Source organism: Electrophorus electricus, chromosome 2, assembly GCF_013358815.1.
Source record: "Electrophorus electricus isolate fEleEle1 chromosome 2, fEleEle1.pri, whole genome shotgun sequence".
Taxonomy (NCBI): Eukaryota; Metazoa; Chordata; class Actinopteri; order Gymnotiformes; family Gymnotidae; genus Electrophorus; species Electrophorus electricus.
This window is the reverse complement of record NC_049536.1, coordinates 4,899,451-4,912,817: the sequence shown is the minus strand read 5'-3', so window position 1 is coordinate 4,912,817 and position 13,367 is coordinate 4,899,451. Positions and strand designations below refer to the sequence as shown.

General features: G+C 40.3%; 1 protein-coding gene across 1 annotated transcript; it reads right to left on the bottom strand.

The window, feature by feature from the left end:
* Positions 1–2,127: 2,127 nt before the first annotated feature.
* Positions 2,128–4,592, bottom strand: LOC113573171 (iroquois-class homeodomain protein irx-3-like). The gene is made up of 2 exons (XM_027003279.2): positions 4,214–4,592; positions 2,128–3,870 (listed from the first exon to the last, which is right to left on the bottom strand). Exons 1-2 carry the CDS (start codon positions 4,424–4,426, stop codon positions 2,941–2,943), a joined length of 1,143 nt encoding a protein of 380 aa, XP_026859080.1. The 5' UTR covers positions 4,427–4,592; the 3' UTR covers positions 2,128–2,940.
* Positions 4,593–13,367: the final 8,775 nt, after the last annotated feature.

The window sequence follows — 13,367 nt, the reverse complement described above, 5'->3', positions numbered from 1 at the left end:
TTTGATTATTTAATCGGAGAGTGATCTAAGGTCTCATGCATTTCTCAAGGTCATGGGAGTTTCCAGGGACACCTCTGTGATTACTGCAGAAATGAGGAGACGAGTCTGGGATATTTGTTAACACTTTTGGCCTAGGTGGAGTTGTATTCGCTTTTTTCATATGACTTGACATACACTTTCAGTAGACTAAGTCCCGGTAAGAACCCTCCATAACAGTGAAATGACATGGTACAACCCCAGACATGCTTCTCTCATTATAGGAAGAGATATCACTTAACACGAGCAAGTCGAGGTAATGTTTCATGCATCCAAGTCCAGCAACAATATGAATAACGCGGCCGACAAAATAGAGGCCAGAACATGGAACATCAAAGACAGCTGGGATTCTAAACCAAACATCTATGCTGTGTTACTCAATAACTTTTGCTTGCTGCTTGGTCAGCAGCCACCATGTTGAAACTGGCACCACCATGTCAGATGACTGCCAGCACATTTTCACAAGTGACGAAGAAACTATGTCTTATTAGTTCGCACACTGTGTCTAAATTCCACGTCTCTGTTATGAATAATGTGCAGTGTTGATGACAATAAGAGAAGTTGTTTTTTCATCTTATGATAGTGAACTGTATTGAGACCAGTAAGAATTTGTCTAATTTGAAAGATAGCCTAGTGATATCTGCTTATATTTATTCTTGAATCTTATCTGAAAAGATTTATTATTTCAAGCAACATTTGAAAGTCTAAACTGGTGACTGGAGCCTAAAATCAAGCTGTTTCTCACTCCTGAACAGGAGAAGTTCATTTCCGACCTTTTTAGCAGGAAAAACCCTATAAACCTTCTTCTTTTTGCATCTATAAGAGCTGTTTTCCCTTGCCCTGGGAGACAGCACCTTGCATCAGTCACAATGTGAGTGCACAGAGGGAGGGTCAGGGTAAATGTGAAGTGGAATAAGAACTGTCTGGGCTCTGGTTCCTTGCCCTTTACCCTTAATGAAGCAGAACTATTACCATAATTGTCCTGTAACTTCTACTGAAAGGGGGTGTGGGAGTAGAGAGAGGAATTCTCAGGCCAGTGATGAGTGAATGGCGAAAGCCCCCGGTCTGCCCTCCTGTCCCCGCATCCAGACGATTCCCCTTTGTGCCACACTGAATGCGATCGCCTCAGAAACCTCAGTCATAAACGGGCATGAAATCTGTGCCTCCTCCCTCTCTATAGAGCCTGTCCACCAGAGTGACACTTCCACTGCCTTTTTGTCCTGTGCTTCTCTCACAAGCAAAAGCTCCAAAAGCACAATGGCTTTAACATTTAATGTGCTTTATGTTCTTTTAGCATATTTCTAATAAGAAAACTTCCATCAAACTATCTCATTCATTAAAAAGTCTATTTTCTCATGAATAATTAATCATTTGGATTTAGATTTAGGCTAAATAATGATTAGATATTGATGATGCCCAAATAACATTTTGGAGAAATTAAGATTTTTAAGAGCTAAAACTTGCTTAAATCCAAAAAACCCCGCAGTATTATATGACAAAATATGTCGACTCCCTGCAGAGGGAGCTCTAATGTAAACTACGCCAGGTGTTCCGCGTGAAATAACGGCCTTCCATTCGCAACCAGTCGTCGTCGTCCGAAAAGCAACGATTTTGCAATTTTTTTTAATTCTTTAAAATATTTAACAGCGGAGATAAAACTTGATGTAGGACCTCAGATGAATATGGTCTATCATATCATACTGCCATTATAATTTTAATGGAAAACTTAAATTGTGAATCCAGTCGCAACTTGCCTGAACTACATATAGCTTAGCTTTTGGGACCCTGCTTTATTTTACTTCGAGCAGACTATACATAGTGTGAATATGATCTAAGCGTGTACATACAAGCAAATTATTTACAGAAACGGTTTGTTAGATGCAGTCCTAAATTCTCTAGATATAGGCCTATTGTGAAAAGATTCGGATAAACATATAAGCCAAAGTAGGCCAAATCAAAATATAGATTGCACGATTCAGTTGAATAAGTGTATTTGTTTTAATATTTAAAATATAGTTTTGAACAATATTTTTTCAAGTAGGTAAAATTGATATTACATTTACAAAACCGTTATAGCCTACTGTACTTTGTAATATATACACCAGTAATAAAAGCAACGACTTGGTTTTTTTTATCTTAATACAACATATGTTCAAGACATATGATAAATTGATGTACGTGTAAAATGTGTTACCAAATATGTGTTGAAAACTATTAATTTTAAAAACTGAACTACAGCTGTGAACTAAGAAAAATAAGTACAAACAAAAATACAGTCATTGATGATTTATGGAAAAAAGAAAGCAAAATATTGCGATGAAGTGGGGTAAAGACAACGCATAACTATGGGATGCGGCTCAAAATACGTTTAGTTGGAGAATATTAGTGTGCGTGAGTCCTGCTACGGGGGAATTCCGAACTTATTAGTCTTTGTTAAAAGGCACTGTTCTCTTTTCGTACCAGATAGCTGAAAGAAACGTGGGTGAATTTCCTATATCGTGTCATCTTGCTAGAAAACGACTTTTAATTAAGTTGTGATGTAGTGTTATTTCTGACCTAAACATTTTCGTAGCACACACTTTACGTGATAACGCATGATCAAATGCCTCAGATAAATAAACACGATGAAAATGTTTATAAGTTAGCAATATAAACATTTACTCTGTTATACTCTCATATTAAGGGAAGTGCTAAGCAACATCCATCAATTACAAATTCAATGTCTCGTTTATGTAAAAAAAACCAAAACAAAACAAAAAAACAATATAATTTTCACTTATTTTCTTCAAGAAAATCACTATTCATGGTGTGAAAATTATGTATTACGTTTCCATGAGGAAAATGGAAAATATCAAAACATTAAGAAAAAATATTTAGTTCACTGTGCATTTTATACGAAACTGATCATAAGATATGAGTCCTTCCGTCTGCATGTTTGTTAAACATATGGCTGCTCACGGAGGCCGGGTGTTTAAGTCCTAGGTAATGGTTTGTTAATGCGATCTGGTGAGCTGAAAATGCCATTTTTGTCCAGTTCTGGACGTTCCCCACCGAGCACTGGAGAGGACTCCTGGGGGACATGGTTGTTTGTGGTGCCGGATCATAGTTCCTGTTCATCAGTGGGGACTTTTTTGGATTATCCGGCGTTGTTGCAGTTTCAGCCAAAGACCAAATTTTGGGTTTTTGTGGTGGGTTTATGTTACCCAAAGGCTCGGGTGCGGGGGTTTTGCTTCTGTCATCCCTTCCCCGCTCTGCGCCAGTGTCTGCGCCGTCTTTCGTGACGCTGTTTATAAAACTTTTATCGCGTTCTTTTGTGTCCTCAAACTCATCGGACGTATCTGAATCCCTCCCGCCTGTTACCTTCGATTCCGATTTAAAATCATCCCGATAATCTGAATCCTCCTTGTTCTCGATGTTTTCGGTATCGATGTTCTCTAAATCGATTTCCTCGTCATCGTCTCTCTTATCTTCCTCCTCACCGTCGTTGTCACTTGTATAAACATTTCCCTCCTCGTCCGTCTGAGTCTTTGGTACCCAAGTCATTTTATTCTCCTTCTTCAGCCTCCTCCTCGCGTTCGCAAACCAGGTGGACACTTGGGTTAGCGTCATTTTGGTGATGATGGCCAGCATAATTTTCTCGCCTTTTGTGGGATACGGATTTTTCCTGTGCTCACTTAACCAGGCCTTCAGAGTGCTCGTACTTTCGCGAGTGGCATTTTTTGGTCGTGACGGGTCTCCGAATTGATACTGCCCATAGGGGAAAAAAGGCGCGTGGGCATGAGCAAATCCAGGGTGCTGCATACCTGGGCTGTCTTTCATCTCGTATGGAGTGGTCTGGAGAGGAAAACACAAAAATTGCACAACCGGTTAAGGTGAACGTGCGTTTGTCTTAATAAGAAAATGTACCAATACATTTAAATTCTAGATAGCTTGCAAATAATAAAGCGTTTTGTATCTTGCCTGTAGACGAGGCTAGTCATACCTGATGAAACTGAAACTGATGACAAACTTTTTTTCTACTTCGATTCAATACGGTGTTTAAACGAATGTTTTAGTTAGAATCTTAGTTTTAAAACAACCAATAGGCCCTATTTGGCCTCACAACCGGCGCTAGCATAATTTTCCAACTTCAATAAATGTGTTTATAACAGGATATTCAGAAAACAAGGCATCTTACCAGATGGTTCAATACCGAAACGTCACCGGAGTATGGAAGGAAAGCACTGTATCCTTGGGTGGCGCTGAATGGCGATCCATACATGCTCGACAACACATTGGAGAGGGTGCCGGACGGGTTCAACTCTGTACTGACACGGCCAGCGACTACCCCGTGGCGCTCCGTGGGGTATAACGGTCTTACATACTTATACCCGAGCTGCGGGATAGACATGTTCGTACCTAAAGGTCCCAGCTATTGAAAAGAGTCGTCGTTTCCCCTCTGACACCAGTGATCCACGTGAAAACACAGAAAGTCTTTGCCAGTCCTACCGATGAAAACGGTCCCGCACGCACACTCCACTCTGACTCGCTTATTGATCTGAATGAACTAAGGTCAGGTCCTCACAGATTGCCTCTGATTGTTGAGAACCCTTGGTGTGATTGACATTTCTAGTCTCTCAGTAGCCCCTCCCATTTCTTAAACACACAATTCGTTTCATCTCTCTCTCTCTCTCTCTCTCTCTCTCTCTCTCTCTCTCTCTCTCTCTCTCTCTCTCTCTCTCTCTCTCTCGCTCGCTCTCTCTCTCGCTCGCTCGCTCGCTCACACTGTGGCCCTGTAAAATGAGGCGTTAGGCTATACCGTATTATCTCATAATCATATCACATTGTATGCTATTTACATAAGATTCGGATAAACATTGTCACGAATTTTGCTGCGATACTGCAATTTTAATAAATAGGTCTGCTGAGAGATAAAACGGCAATTACATATACCGAAAGGCACTTCTAGCGTATACAAAAGGGAAAAAGGCTTGTGTTCGTCAACAGTTCATTTCGAATAGCCTTGTACTATAATACGTATTGAAAAATAGTAGGCTAGTTAGAATAGTTGGTTAAAAGATATCGCATCATTATCACAGATAGAATCAACAACTGTAACAAAATTATACAGCCTAAATTAAATAATATAAACACTACTACTACTACTACTACAAACAACCACAACATCAACAACAACAAAAACTAATAATAATAATAATAATAATAATAATAATAATAATAATAATAATAATAATAATGATAATAATAATAAAATAGGGATACTAATAATCAGATAAATATTAAATAACATAGCCTACATTCTTTTAAAGGGGGATTAGACTAAACCTTGCAAGCAAGAAATGAAATATTGAAATTCCACGAAAAAATAAATTAATTCCCCAGGAGACGTCTTGTCAGTTTGCAATCTATCACCAAGCCGTTTAACAGGCTACTGCTTAGTTTGTGTCGGTAAGATTATATCGTCGTTAGCATATTGAACATCGCCTATCATTAAATCCTGTAGTCTATTCAGTCTAAAGGATTATAGGCTAGGACACCAATCGGTGGTATTTGCTGCCACATCTTTGTTTTGCACTAATGATTCCCGGAAACGGTTGTGTACAATGAAAGCTTAAAACCCGTTACTTTCCGATAAAGCAATCCAGTGGCATAGGTGTATATTAAGTTTATGTGCATTTGGTAACAGTATTATGAGGAGGAAAATATTACTCTAACAACTAAACTGCTGCAGATGGCTCTCTATAGGCCTCTGCTGTTAATGTCGACCAAAGGGAGAATTCCTTATAAATTCGGACCCTTAGGAACTAGGCCTACTGAAAATGTGTAATTGACTCGTTTAATGTCAACTACGTTATCTGAAGTAGCCTATTCCATTGAAAGTTTTCTTCAGGCGGTCAACAAGTGATATAACTGTCTTCAGGAAATATTTATCCGTTCTAAAATTAAAAATAAAATAGAATAACAACAATGTTGAAAATGTCGCATTAATGTGATCTCTGCATATTATCACAAGTAATTTTTTAAAGTAGTCGGTTCATGACTTGAGTAGAAAAAAAGATTGGCCATTTTAACTATTGACTTGAATGTGGAATCGTGACCCAGATATCTAGAAAATGCTATCTATACATCTGATGGTAAACATGAATTAGCCACCCCCCCCCCCCCCCCCCCCGTTTTTTTTTTTTTTTTTTTGCCTCTCTCCTTATTCGACTATTTCACTCTGAACAAGGATTTGTTTGATAAGGATGTTATCGAGCTATCTGAACAACGGCGAATAGCCACCAGACGCATATTGATTTAACAATACAGGTGATCAATAATGAAATCAAGTAAGCCTGTGGAACCTGGACAATTTAAACGCAGACTGACCACCAAGACTGAACTGTGAGGAATACTTCAAGCGCACAGCCGTGTAGATTACCCCTGCATTCGCACGTTGATCGTTCAGACTGTCTCATTCCCAGCTGACCATATCCCTTTAAAATAACCGCCATAGAATATTGCAGTTAATAATAGTTAATAGAAATATATATTTTTAAAAAGCCAAGCAACACTGTCAGCCTGTTACATTTTCTATACCTTCATTTGTCGAAAAGAAAAGACAGGAAGTTTGGTGTAGTCTAGCGAAACCGCGGAGTCAGTAACCCTCGTTTAAAAAATATTGCCTGAACAGGGAGACTTGCAAAACATGTGCACGCTATGAGGAAGAGTGAAAGTATGTGTGTTACCAGTTACTGATACGTTTGTCGCTGTCACGGAGCTACAGTTATTTACAGTAGTTCAGCGCAAAACGAGAGCAAAGGACGGAGCCACTGTGTGCCATTTTTACAGTGCAAACATGGGTTACAGGCCTGGTAATGATAACAAAAATGACATCATTTACTTCTGTGATCACAGAGTGAAGCAATAATACCACATAAAGAAACAGCCCATTCCACAGTGGTTAGGTTCTCTGCCACTGTATGGTGTTGTTAGGGTATAGTAGAGTGGGTGAAAACAGGACAAGGCTCTGGGCTTTACTTTATTAACCTGCGTCAAATACACTATACAATCCTCCATGGCTTTAGAGATTCAGCTTTCTATCAAGACCTCATCAATCCTATCTCACAGCAGCATTGATCGTGCCTCTCCGGACCTGCACAGGGCTATGAGCCTAAATAAGCACACCATTACTGGAGGGCTTCTGACTGCAGAGTTGTTATGCCAAGATTAGTGGCAGCCAATCTGACCTGTCAACATTGATTTGCACGCTGGAATCACTTGAAGGGGGAAAAAGAGAGAAAATGCTGTTTGCAAATTAATTGAACATCCCTCCCTCCCATCGCTTTCTCTCTTCTTCTTCTTTTTTCATCACTGTTCTCTTTCTCTCTTCCTCTCTATCTATCTCTTTCTCTTTTTCTTCACCCCTTTTCTCACTCATGCATCTTAGCAGGCAAACGGCTGATTGAGGAATCAATACCCTCCCTTTTCCTTTTAGCAGCCCCCTTATGGCACACAGAATGGATGGCTTCACAGCCAGTTAGTCTTAAGTAATAGATACGTTGTGCTCAGCCAGGCTGAAGAGACAGCTCATTCTGCCCCTCTCCCCTTGTTCCCAACCCGATTACACCCCTTACACACACCAAACACATTCTCGCTTCTTTGGCCTGTGCCTTTCCTCACTGAAAGGCAGTGAAAAGGATAAAACTATTTCCCCCCTTAATGCTAACATGAGTGATTTCCCTCTGTTTAAAGGTTATGGGTTAATAAAACACATTCTGCCCTGTTTGTTTCCCTGTGAAGTTTAGTAGCTGACCAACCAAGCTTGTAATTACAATATCGCAGAAGCCAGCCTTAGATCTGTATATAAATCTCCCCATCCAATTACAAGATGTAATAATTCTGCACTCAAGCTAGTAATGAGCTCTAATGCCTGTGCTGGAGCCAACCCCCTTCGGATGCTGCAGAGATCAGATGTTGGCTTTGTAATTAGACTGGCAGAAAATCATTATTTCATGTTCAAATAGAAAATGAGGTTGGTGGGGAAGTTAATTTCTCTTCGCTCTGTCAAGCATGGACAAGAATTTAATGATTTAATTACAGTTGTAAGCTCTTTGGATCAGACTTAAATTGATCCAGATTTTTTTCCTTTTCATGCAGTTGTGAAAAAGGGCAGGTGCATCGAAGCTTTTGACATGAGTTCCGAATACTCAGAACACCCTAGTCCTTCAGAGAAGAGTACTACCACTGTGCCACCTATCCTCACAGCTTCATCAAGCACTCACTACTTAAGAGCTGAGATGGTTGTTGAAAAAGGAACTGCATTTGCATTACATTACCCAAGTTTTTTGAGCACTGACTTGTGCCTGCACTAAATAAACAGTTCACATTTAACTGGATATGTGGTGTTCAGTCGAGCTACTGGTAAGCATGGTTTGACAGGCCATCAGACAAAGCAGTCTTTCATTTGATCTCTTTTAACCCCTCCAGGTTTTAACAGTGGACTGAGTTGACTGTCAGCTGACTACCCTTCAGTGCAGAAATTAGGAAAGCTTTTGTCTCCTGTGGTCTCATATTCCCTGCCAGCATTTTTGCTTTGTTGACATCTGTCTACACCAATCAGATAAGAATATGTAAGTATGTATTTAAATATTCACAGCTTTTATATCTGTCACTCAAAATGACAGACCTCCCTCTTCCTGTTACATATTCAGGAATGACCCCTTATGCCTCCTCCTGCAAAAGACGCTTGCAAAGAAAAATGAATGTTCTTATTAGGAATATTGTAGATATATTTTTTTAATGGATAGTAAAAGGAATCCGTGTCCAGGTACCAACTGGATATCATTATTCTGTCTGTTTTATTATAATGTTTATTTACGGAAAGCTGATACATATTTTTGACCACATGCATGCATATGCTAAATAAACAGTAATTTGTTGATACCCTACAAAATAGATAATCAGCATTTTAAATAAAGCTCTCTTCAGCACCATTGTCTAAACATGTTATTCTTGTATTATTTGAAGGATCTTACAAAGTGACAGCTCTGTTCTGGTACTGTTGTATTGTTGCAAGTTTTCTAAGCAGCTCTGTCAGTTATTTAGCAGTATATTTGGGCAGTCTTTTGGCCTGTGTGTGTGTGTGTGTGTGTGTGTGTGTGTAAGAGAAAGAGAAAGAAACTACACCCCATTTAGGAGTGTTTGTCTACACTTTTACACTACACAATCTGTAAGTAAGCTCTGAGTGAGTGCTAGGTAATGCACATTTTTACACTGCACTCTCTGTAAACACACTCTGGGAGTGTGCCCTGTAAGTGCACATTCTTACACTGCACTCTCTGTAAACACACTCTGGGAGTGTGCCCTGTAAGTGCACATTCTTACACTGCACTCTCTGTAAACACACTCTGGGATTGTGCCCTGTAAGTGCACATTCTTACACTGCACAGTCTGTAAACACACTCTGGGAGTGTGTCCTGTAAGTGCACGTTCTTACACTGCACAGTCTGTAAACACTCTCTGGGAGTGTGCCCTGTAAGTGCACATTCTTACACTGCACTCTCTGTAAACACACTCTGGGAGTGTGTCCTGTAAGTGCACATTCTTACACTGCACAGTCTGTAAACACTCTCTGGGAGTGTGCCCTGTAAGTGCACGTTCTTACACTGCACAGTCTGTAAACACTCTCTGGGAGTGTGCCCTGTAAGTGCACGTTCTTACACTGCACAGTCTGTAAACACTCTCTGGGAGTGTGTCCTGTAAGTGCACGTTCTTACACTGCACAGTCTGTAAACACTCTCTGGGAGTGTGTCCTGTAAGTGCACATTCTTACACTGCACAGTCTGTAAACACTCTCTGGGAGTGTGTCCTGTAAGTGCACATTCTTACACTGCACAGTCTGTAAACACTCTCTGGGAGTAGTCTGGCATGCAGGTGAGCGCCACGTACTCCACTCTTGTCTTTATGGATTTTGTCTATAAACTGTCACCTTAATCCAGATGTTTCCTACATGCAGTTTTTTTTTTTATCTGCCACTCAAATTGTTGCCTGTGTCAAGTCATTATTATTAATCATTGTAATGTACTGTGTCAAAAAAAAGAGCTGATCATTACAGGCAATACCTGATCCTCACAGACCACAATTCCAGTCCCACTATCTGAATCCAGTACAATATGACACAGATCCTTCAGTAGACCAGGAACATGCATTGTAATGTAAAACATGCTTGGTAGGAAAAAGTCAATTATGAATTTAAGAGAATGATCACAATCTGAAATTAATGCTCATCCCTCCACCATGATCGCTATTTTTCCTGAGAGGGAATATTAATCTCTTGCAATCTGTGGCCAAGGTAATCAGGATTGTGCCCCACACCTGGTCTTCCTGTGTCCGCCACCCTGCAAATGTGTGTGTGTGTGTGTGTGTGTGTGTGTGTGTATGTGTGTGTGTGTGTGTGTGTGTGTGTGTGAGATAGAGAGAGAGAGAAAGAGAGAGAGCTCCGTAATTAATGACTCTCACCCTTGGGCTGACACACTGCAGACAGGAATGGATTGGCTGCTATCGGTAGTGATCATCAGTTAGTTCGTGGGAAAATATCAGTGTGGCATACTTTGACAGGATTGAATGAATCTTCACAAATGAGGCTTCAAGGAGCAGTGCTGAGCTGGCTGGATGGGGAGTGGACAGTGAGCGAGGCTGTTTCATGGTTAGTCACTACACAGCCTACAGCACACTGAGCAAAGGCTCTCGGCCCACGAGACCTTGGATAGCCCGCACAGCTTACTTATGTCAACTTCAATGTTCAATTTATCTTGTAAGTATCCAATATTTGTTGCTTACAATAATTTGAAGTCAAACAATACACATTCTCTCTTGCCACAAATTTTCATAAACACACATGAGGGTAGGGGGTATCATTACCATAAACACATTAGAATATGAATAATAGGAAAGAGTTCAGTGTTCTCTTTCACTGAGGATTAATATATATTCATACTGCAGTTCCCAGATCAGGCTCCGCTACCCAACAATACACAGCTATTAATATTTAAATGCTGTTTTTTATTTAAAGTCAGTACTCTGCATGAAGCGTTTATGCCAAAGTGATATTAAAGAGCTCGATAAGTTTCTCTTGAGAGCCTTACTTGAGTGGCTGCATCCTGCTGGCTGTTGTGATCTGTGAAATCCAATTTAACACAAAGCAGCCTTATTTACAGAGAAGGTGCAGATAAACATACCTGAATGACTTCTGTCCAGAAACATTTAGCTTGAGAGCGTCATACTCTTTCCCCATACATACTTTTTCCCCCTTTGTACTTAGGTTTTATTTCTAAAACAAATTTCTCTTTGTTTGAAAGTTGACTTGTTATATAGCCTACCGACAGAACATTTTCTTTTTAAATTTCACAGAACTGTAACAACTAACTGTATAAAATACAAACTGATATCTGAATGGACCATCAAACAATTGTATTTCTAGGTTTTTTTTAGACTCTTTAAAAAAGAGAAAAAATGGCACATTTCTTTAACAGACAGTGATATTAGCCATCCTCACATCCCCTGTTGAGCACTGTGTGAGCTGATGAGCACCAACCCCTCTTCATACTGAAGGTACAGAGGTATTGCTGTTGCCTGCTGGTCCAGGCCTGCCTAACAGCCTCTATAAGAATCTCATTACTCTGTATGGACCGGACAGCCGGATCACCATAAACTGCCATAATTACTACATTACACTGCACTTTATTACCATCTCCCTCCAGATGCAGGTAGCACCAGCCACTGATATGGACCCCCCCCCCTCAACCCCACCCCTTCCATTTACATACAAATTGAGGATTTTTATATTTATTTATTCGTATTAATCAGTCCCGTGGCAGGAATCAAGCACCGGCACTCCATCAGCGTTTAAATACATTTTGGTGACATTTCTCCTCTGCTTTAGTATGATAGGAGTGAGCAGAGGGATAATGTAGCCATGATTACTTTTTCCATTGAGAGGACAAACGCTTTCATTTTTCCTGTCATCTTGAATGAGTGTTAAAGAGGGTTTAAGGCCCTCAGTGTGTGCTCGGTATGCAGAGTGAGTGGAGCACAGCGATGGGCGTATTAAATAACCATTAGTGGCCAGGCAGAGAGCCATTACCACATCAGCCTTCCTCTGAATGGATCTCAGCATTCACACGCAGAGGAAGCTGTACGCAGCTTCTCTCCAACTCCTATCTCTCCTTCTCCAGCATCGAACTGTCTCGTCTTTACATAAGCAGCATGTGTCAGACGCTGCTTTATTAAGAAAAGTGGCTAAATGCTGATAATGGGAATAAAGTTGTTACCTGGTGCATACCTGGACATCTCTTGTTCTGAACTCACTGCTGTCACCAAAAAGCACCCTAGCTGTAACCACGCAGCCACTTCAAACTGAAAGTATTCTTCCATGCACCGTCCTGTTCTGTGATCTGTCTGGCTGTTTGCTATTGCAGGGTGCATTTTTGCTTCTTAACAGTGTACTAAACATTACATATAGAAACATGTTTTATATTTGTCTTTAGTTCTTATGTTTAGACACAATAGAAACGCACTACAGATGCAAGTGCCACATCTAGATTAAATTCGAGACATCGTTTATCTCTGTTTGTGCATGAAATAAAGATGCCATAACATAGATGGCAGTGAAATAACTGGGGGACTATTTATACAAGGGCTGTGATCCCACTATAGTTCACATTCTTTCTGCACTTTATCCGTATAGTAAACTTTTCAATAACAGCTCAATATGCAGGAGCGTGCATCCAAAACAATGATAAGACTGGGGCATTGTGTGACCTCACTGTATCATGCTAATACCGCGGCAATCACAGCTCGTGTGGCTGCCCATTGCGAATCATGTTTATGATATCCTGACATAAACAAATAAAGTGTAATATAAAGTGCAAATAAAGTGTGCAAATAAAGTGTGAGGAGATGTATCGACAAGCTCTTTCTATAGCTTTCAAGAACAATACCCCTTTCTTCTAAAGAAATACCACAGATGCTGAATATTAACCCATGACATACACTGAATGTTTTGAATATCATATTTAGCATTAACTACACCTATGGGGTTACACGACTAACACTGAAAGTAAACTCTCTTGTTAAAGTTGTAACAGTCCAAACACCAGTGAGGGAGGCAAAGCAATTGCTTGCACTGTTCATCTTTTTTGGTGATAAACAGAATGAAGCAGGGATTAAGGGAGAGCAGAGGGACTTCAGAAATGACGGGGGGGGGGGGGGGGGGGGGTGCGATATGTCACCCCAGGAATGTGAGGCAGGCGTGTCCAATCCAGGTGCTGGGATCTGCAGTTCAGCGTGCT

Excerpts from the sequence above, each read along its gene's own strand:
- LOC113573171 (XM_027003279.2), bottom strand. The coding sequence starts at position 4,426 with ATGTCTATCCCGCAGCTCGGGTATAAGTATGTAAGACCGTTATACCCC. Across the intron at positions 3,871-4,213 it reads TTTCGGTATTGAACCATCTG|ACCACTCCATACGAGATGAA; the intron begins GTAAGATGCCTT and ends TTTCCTCTCCAG.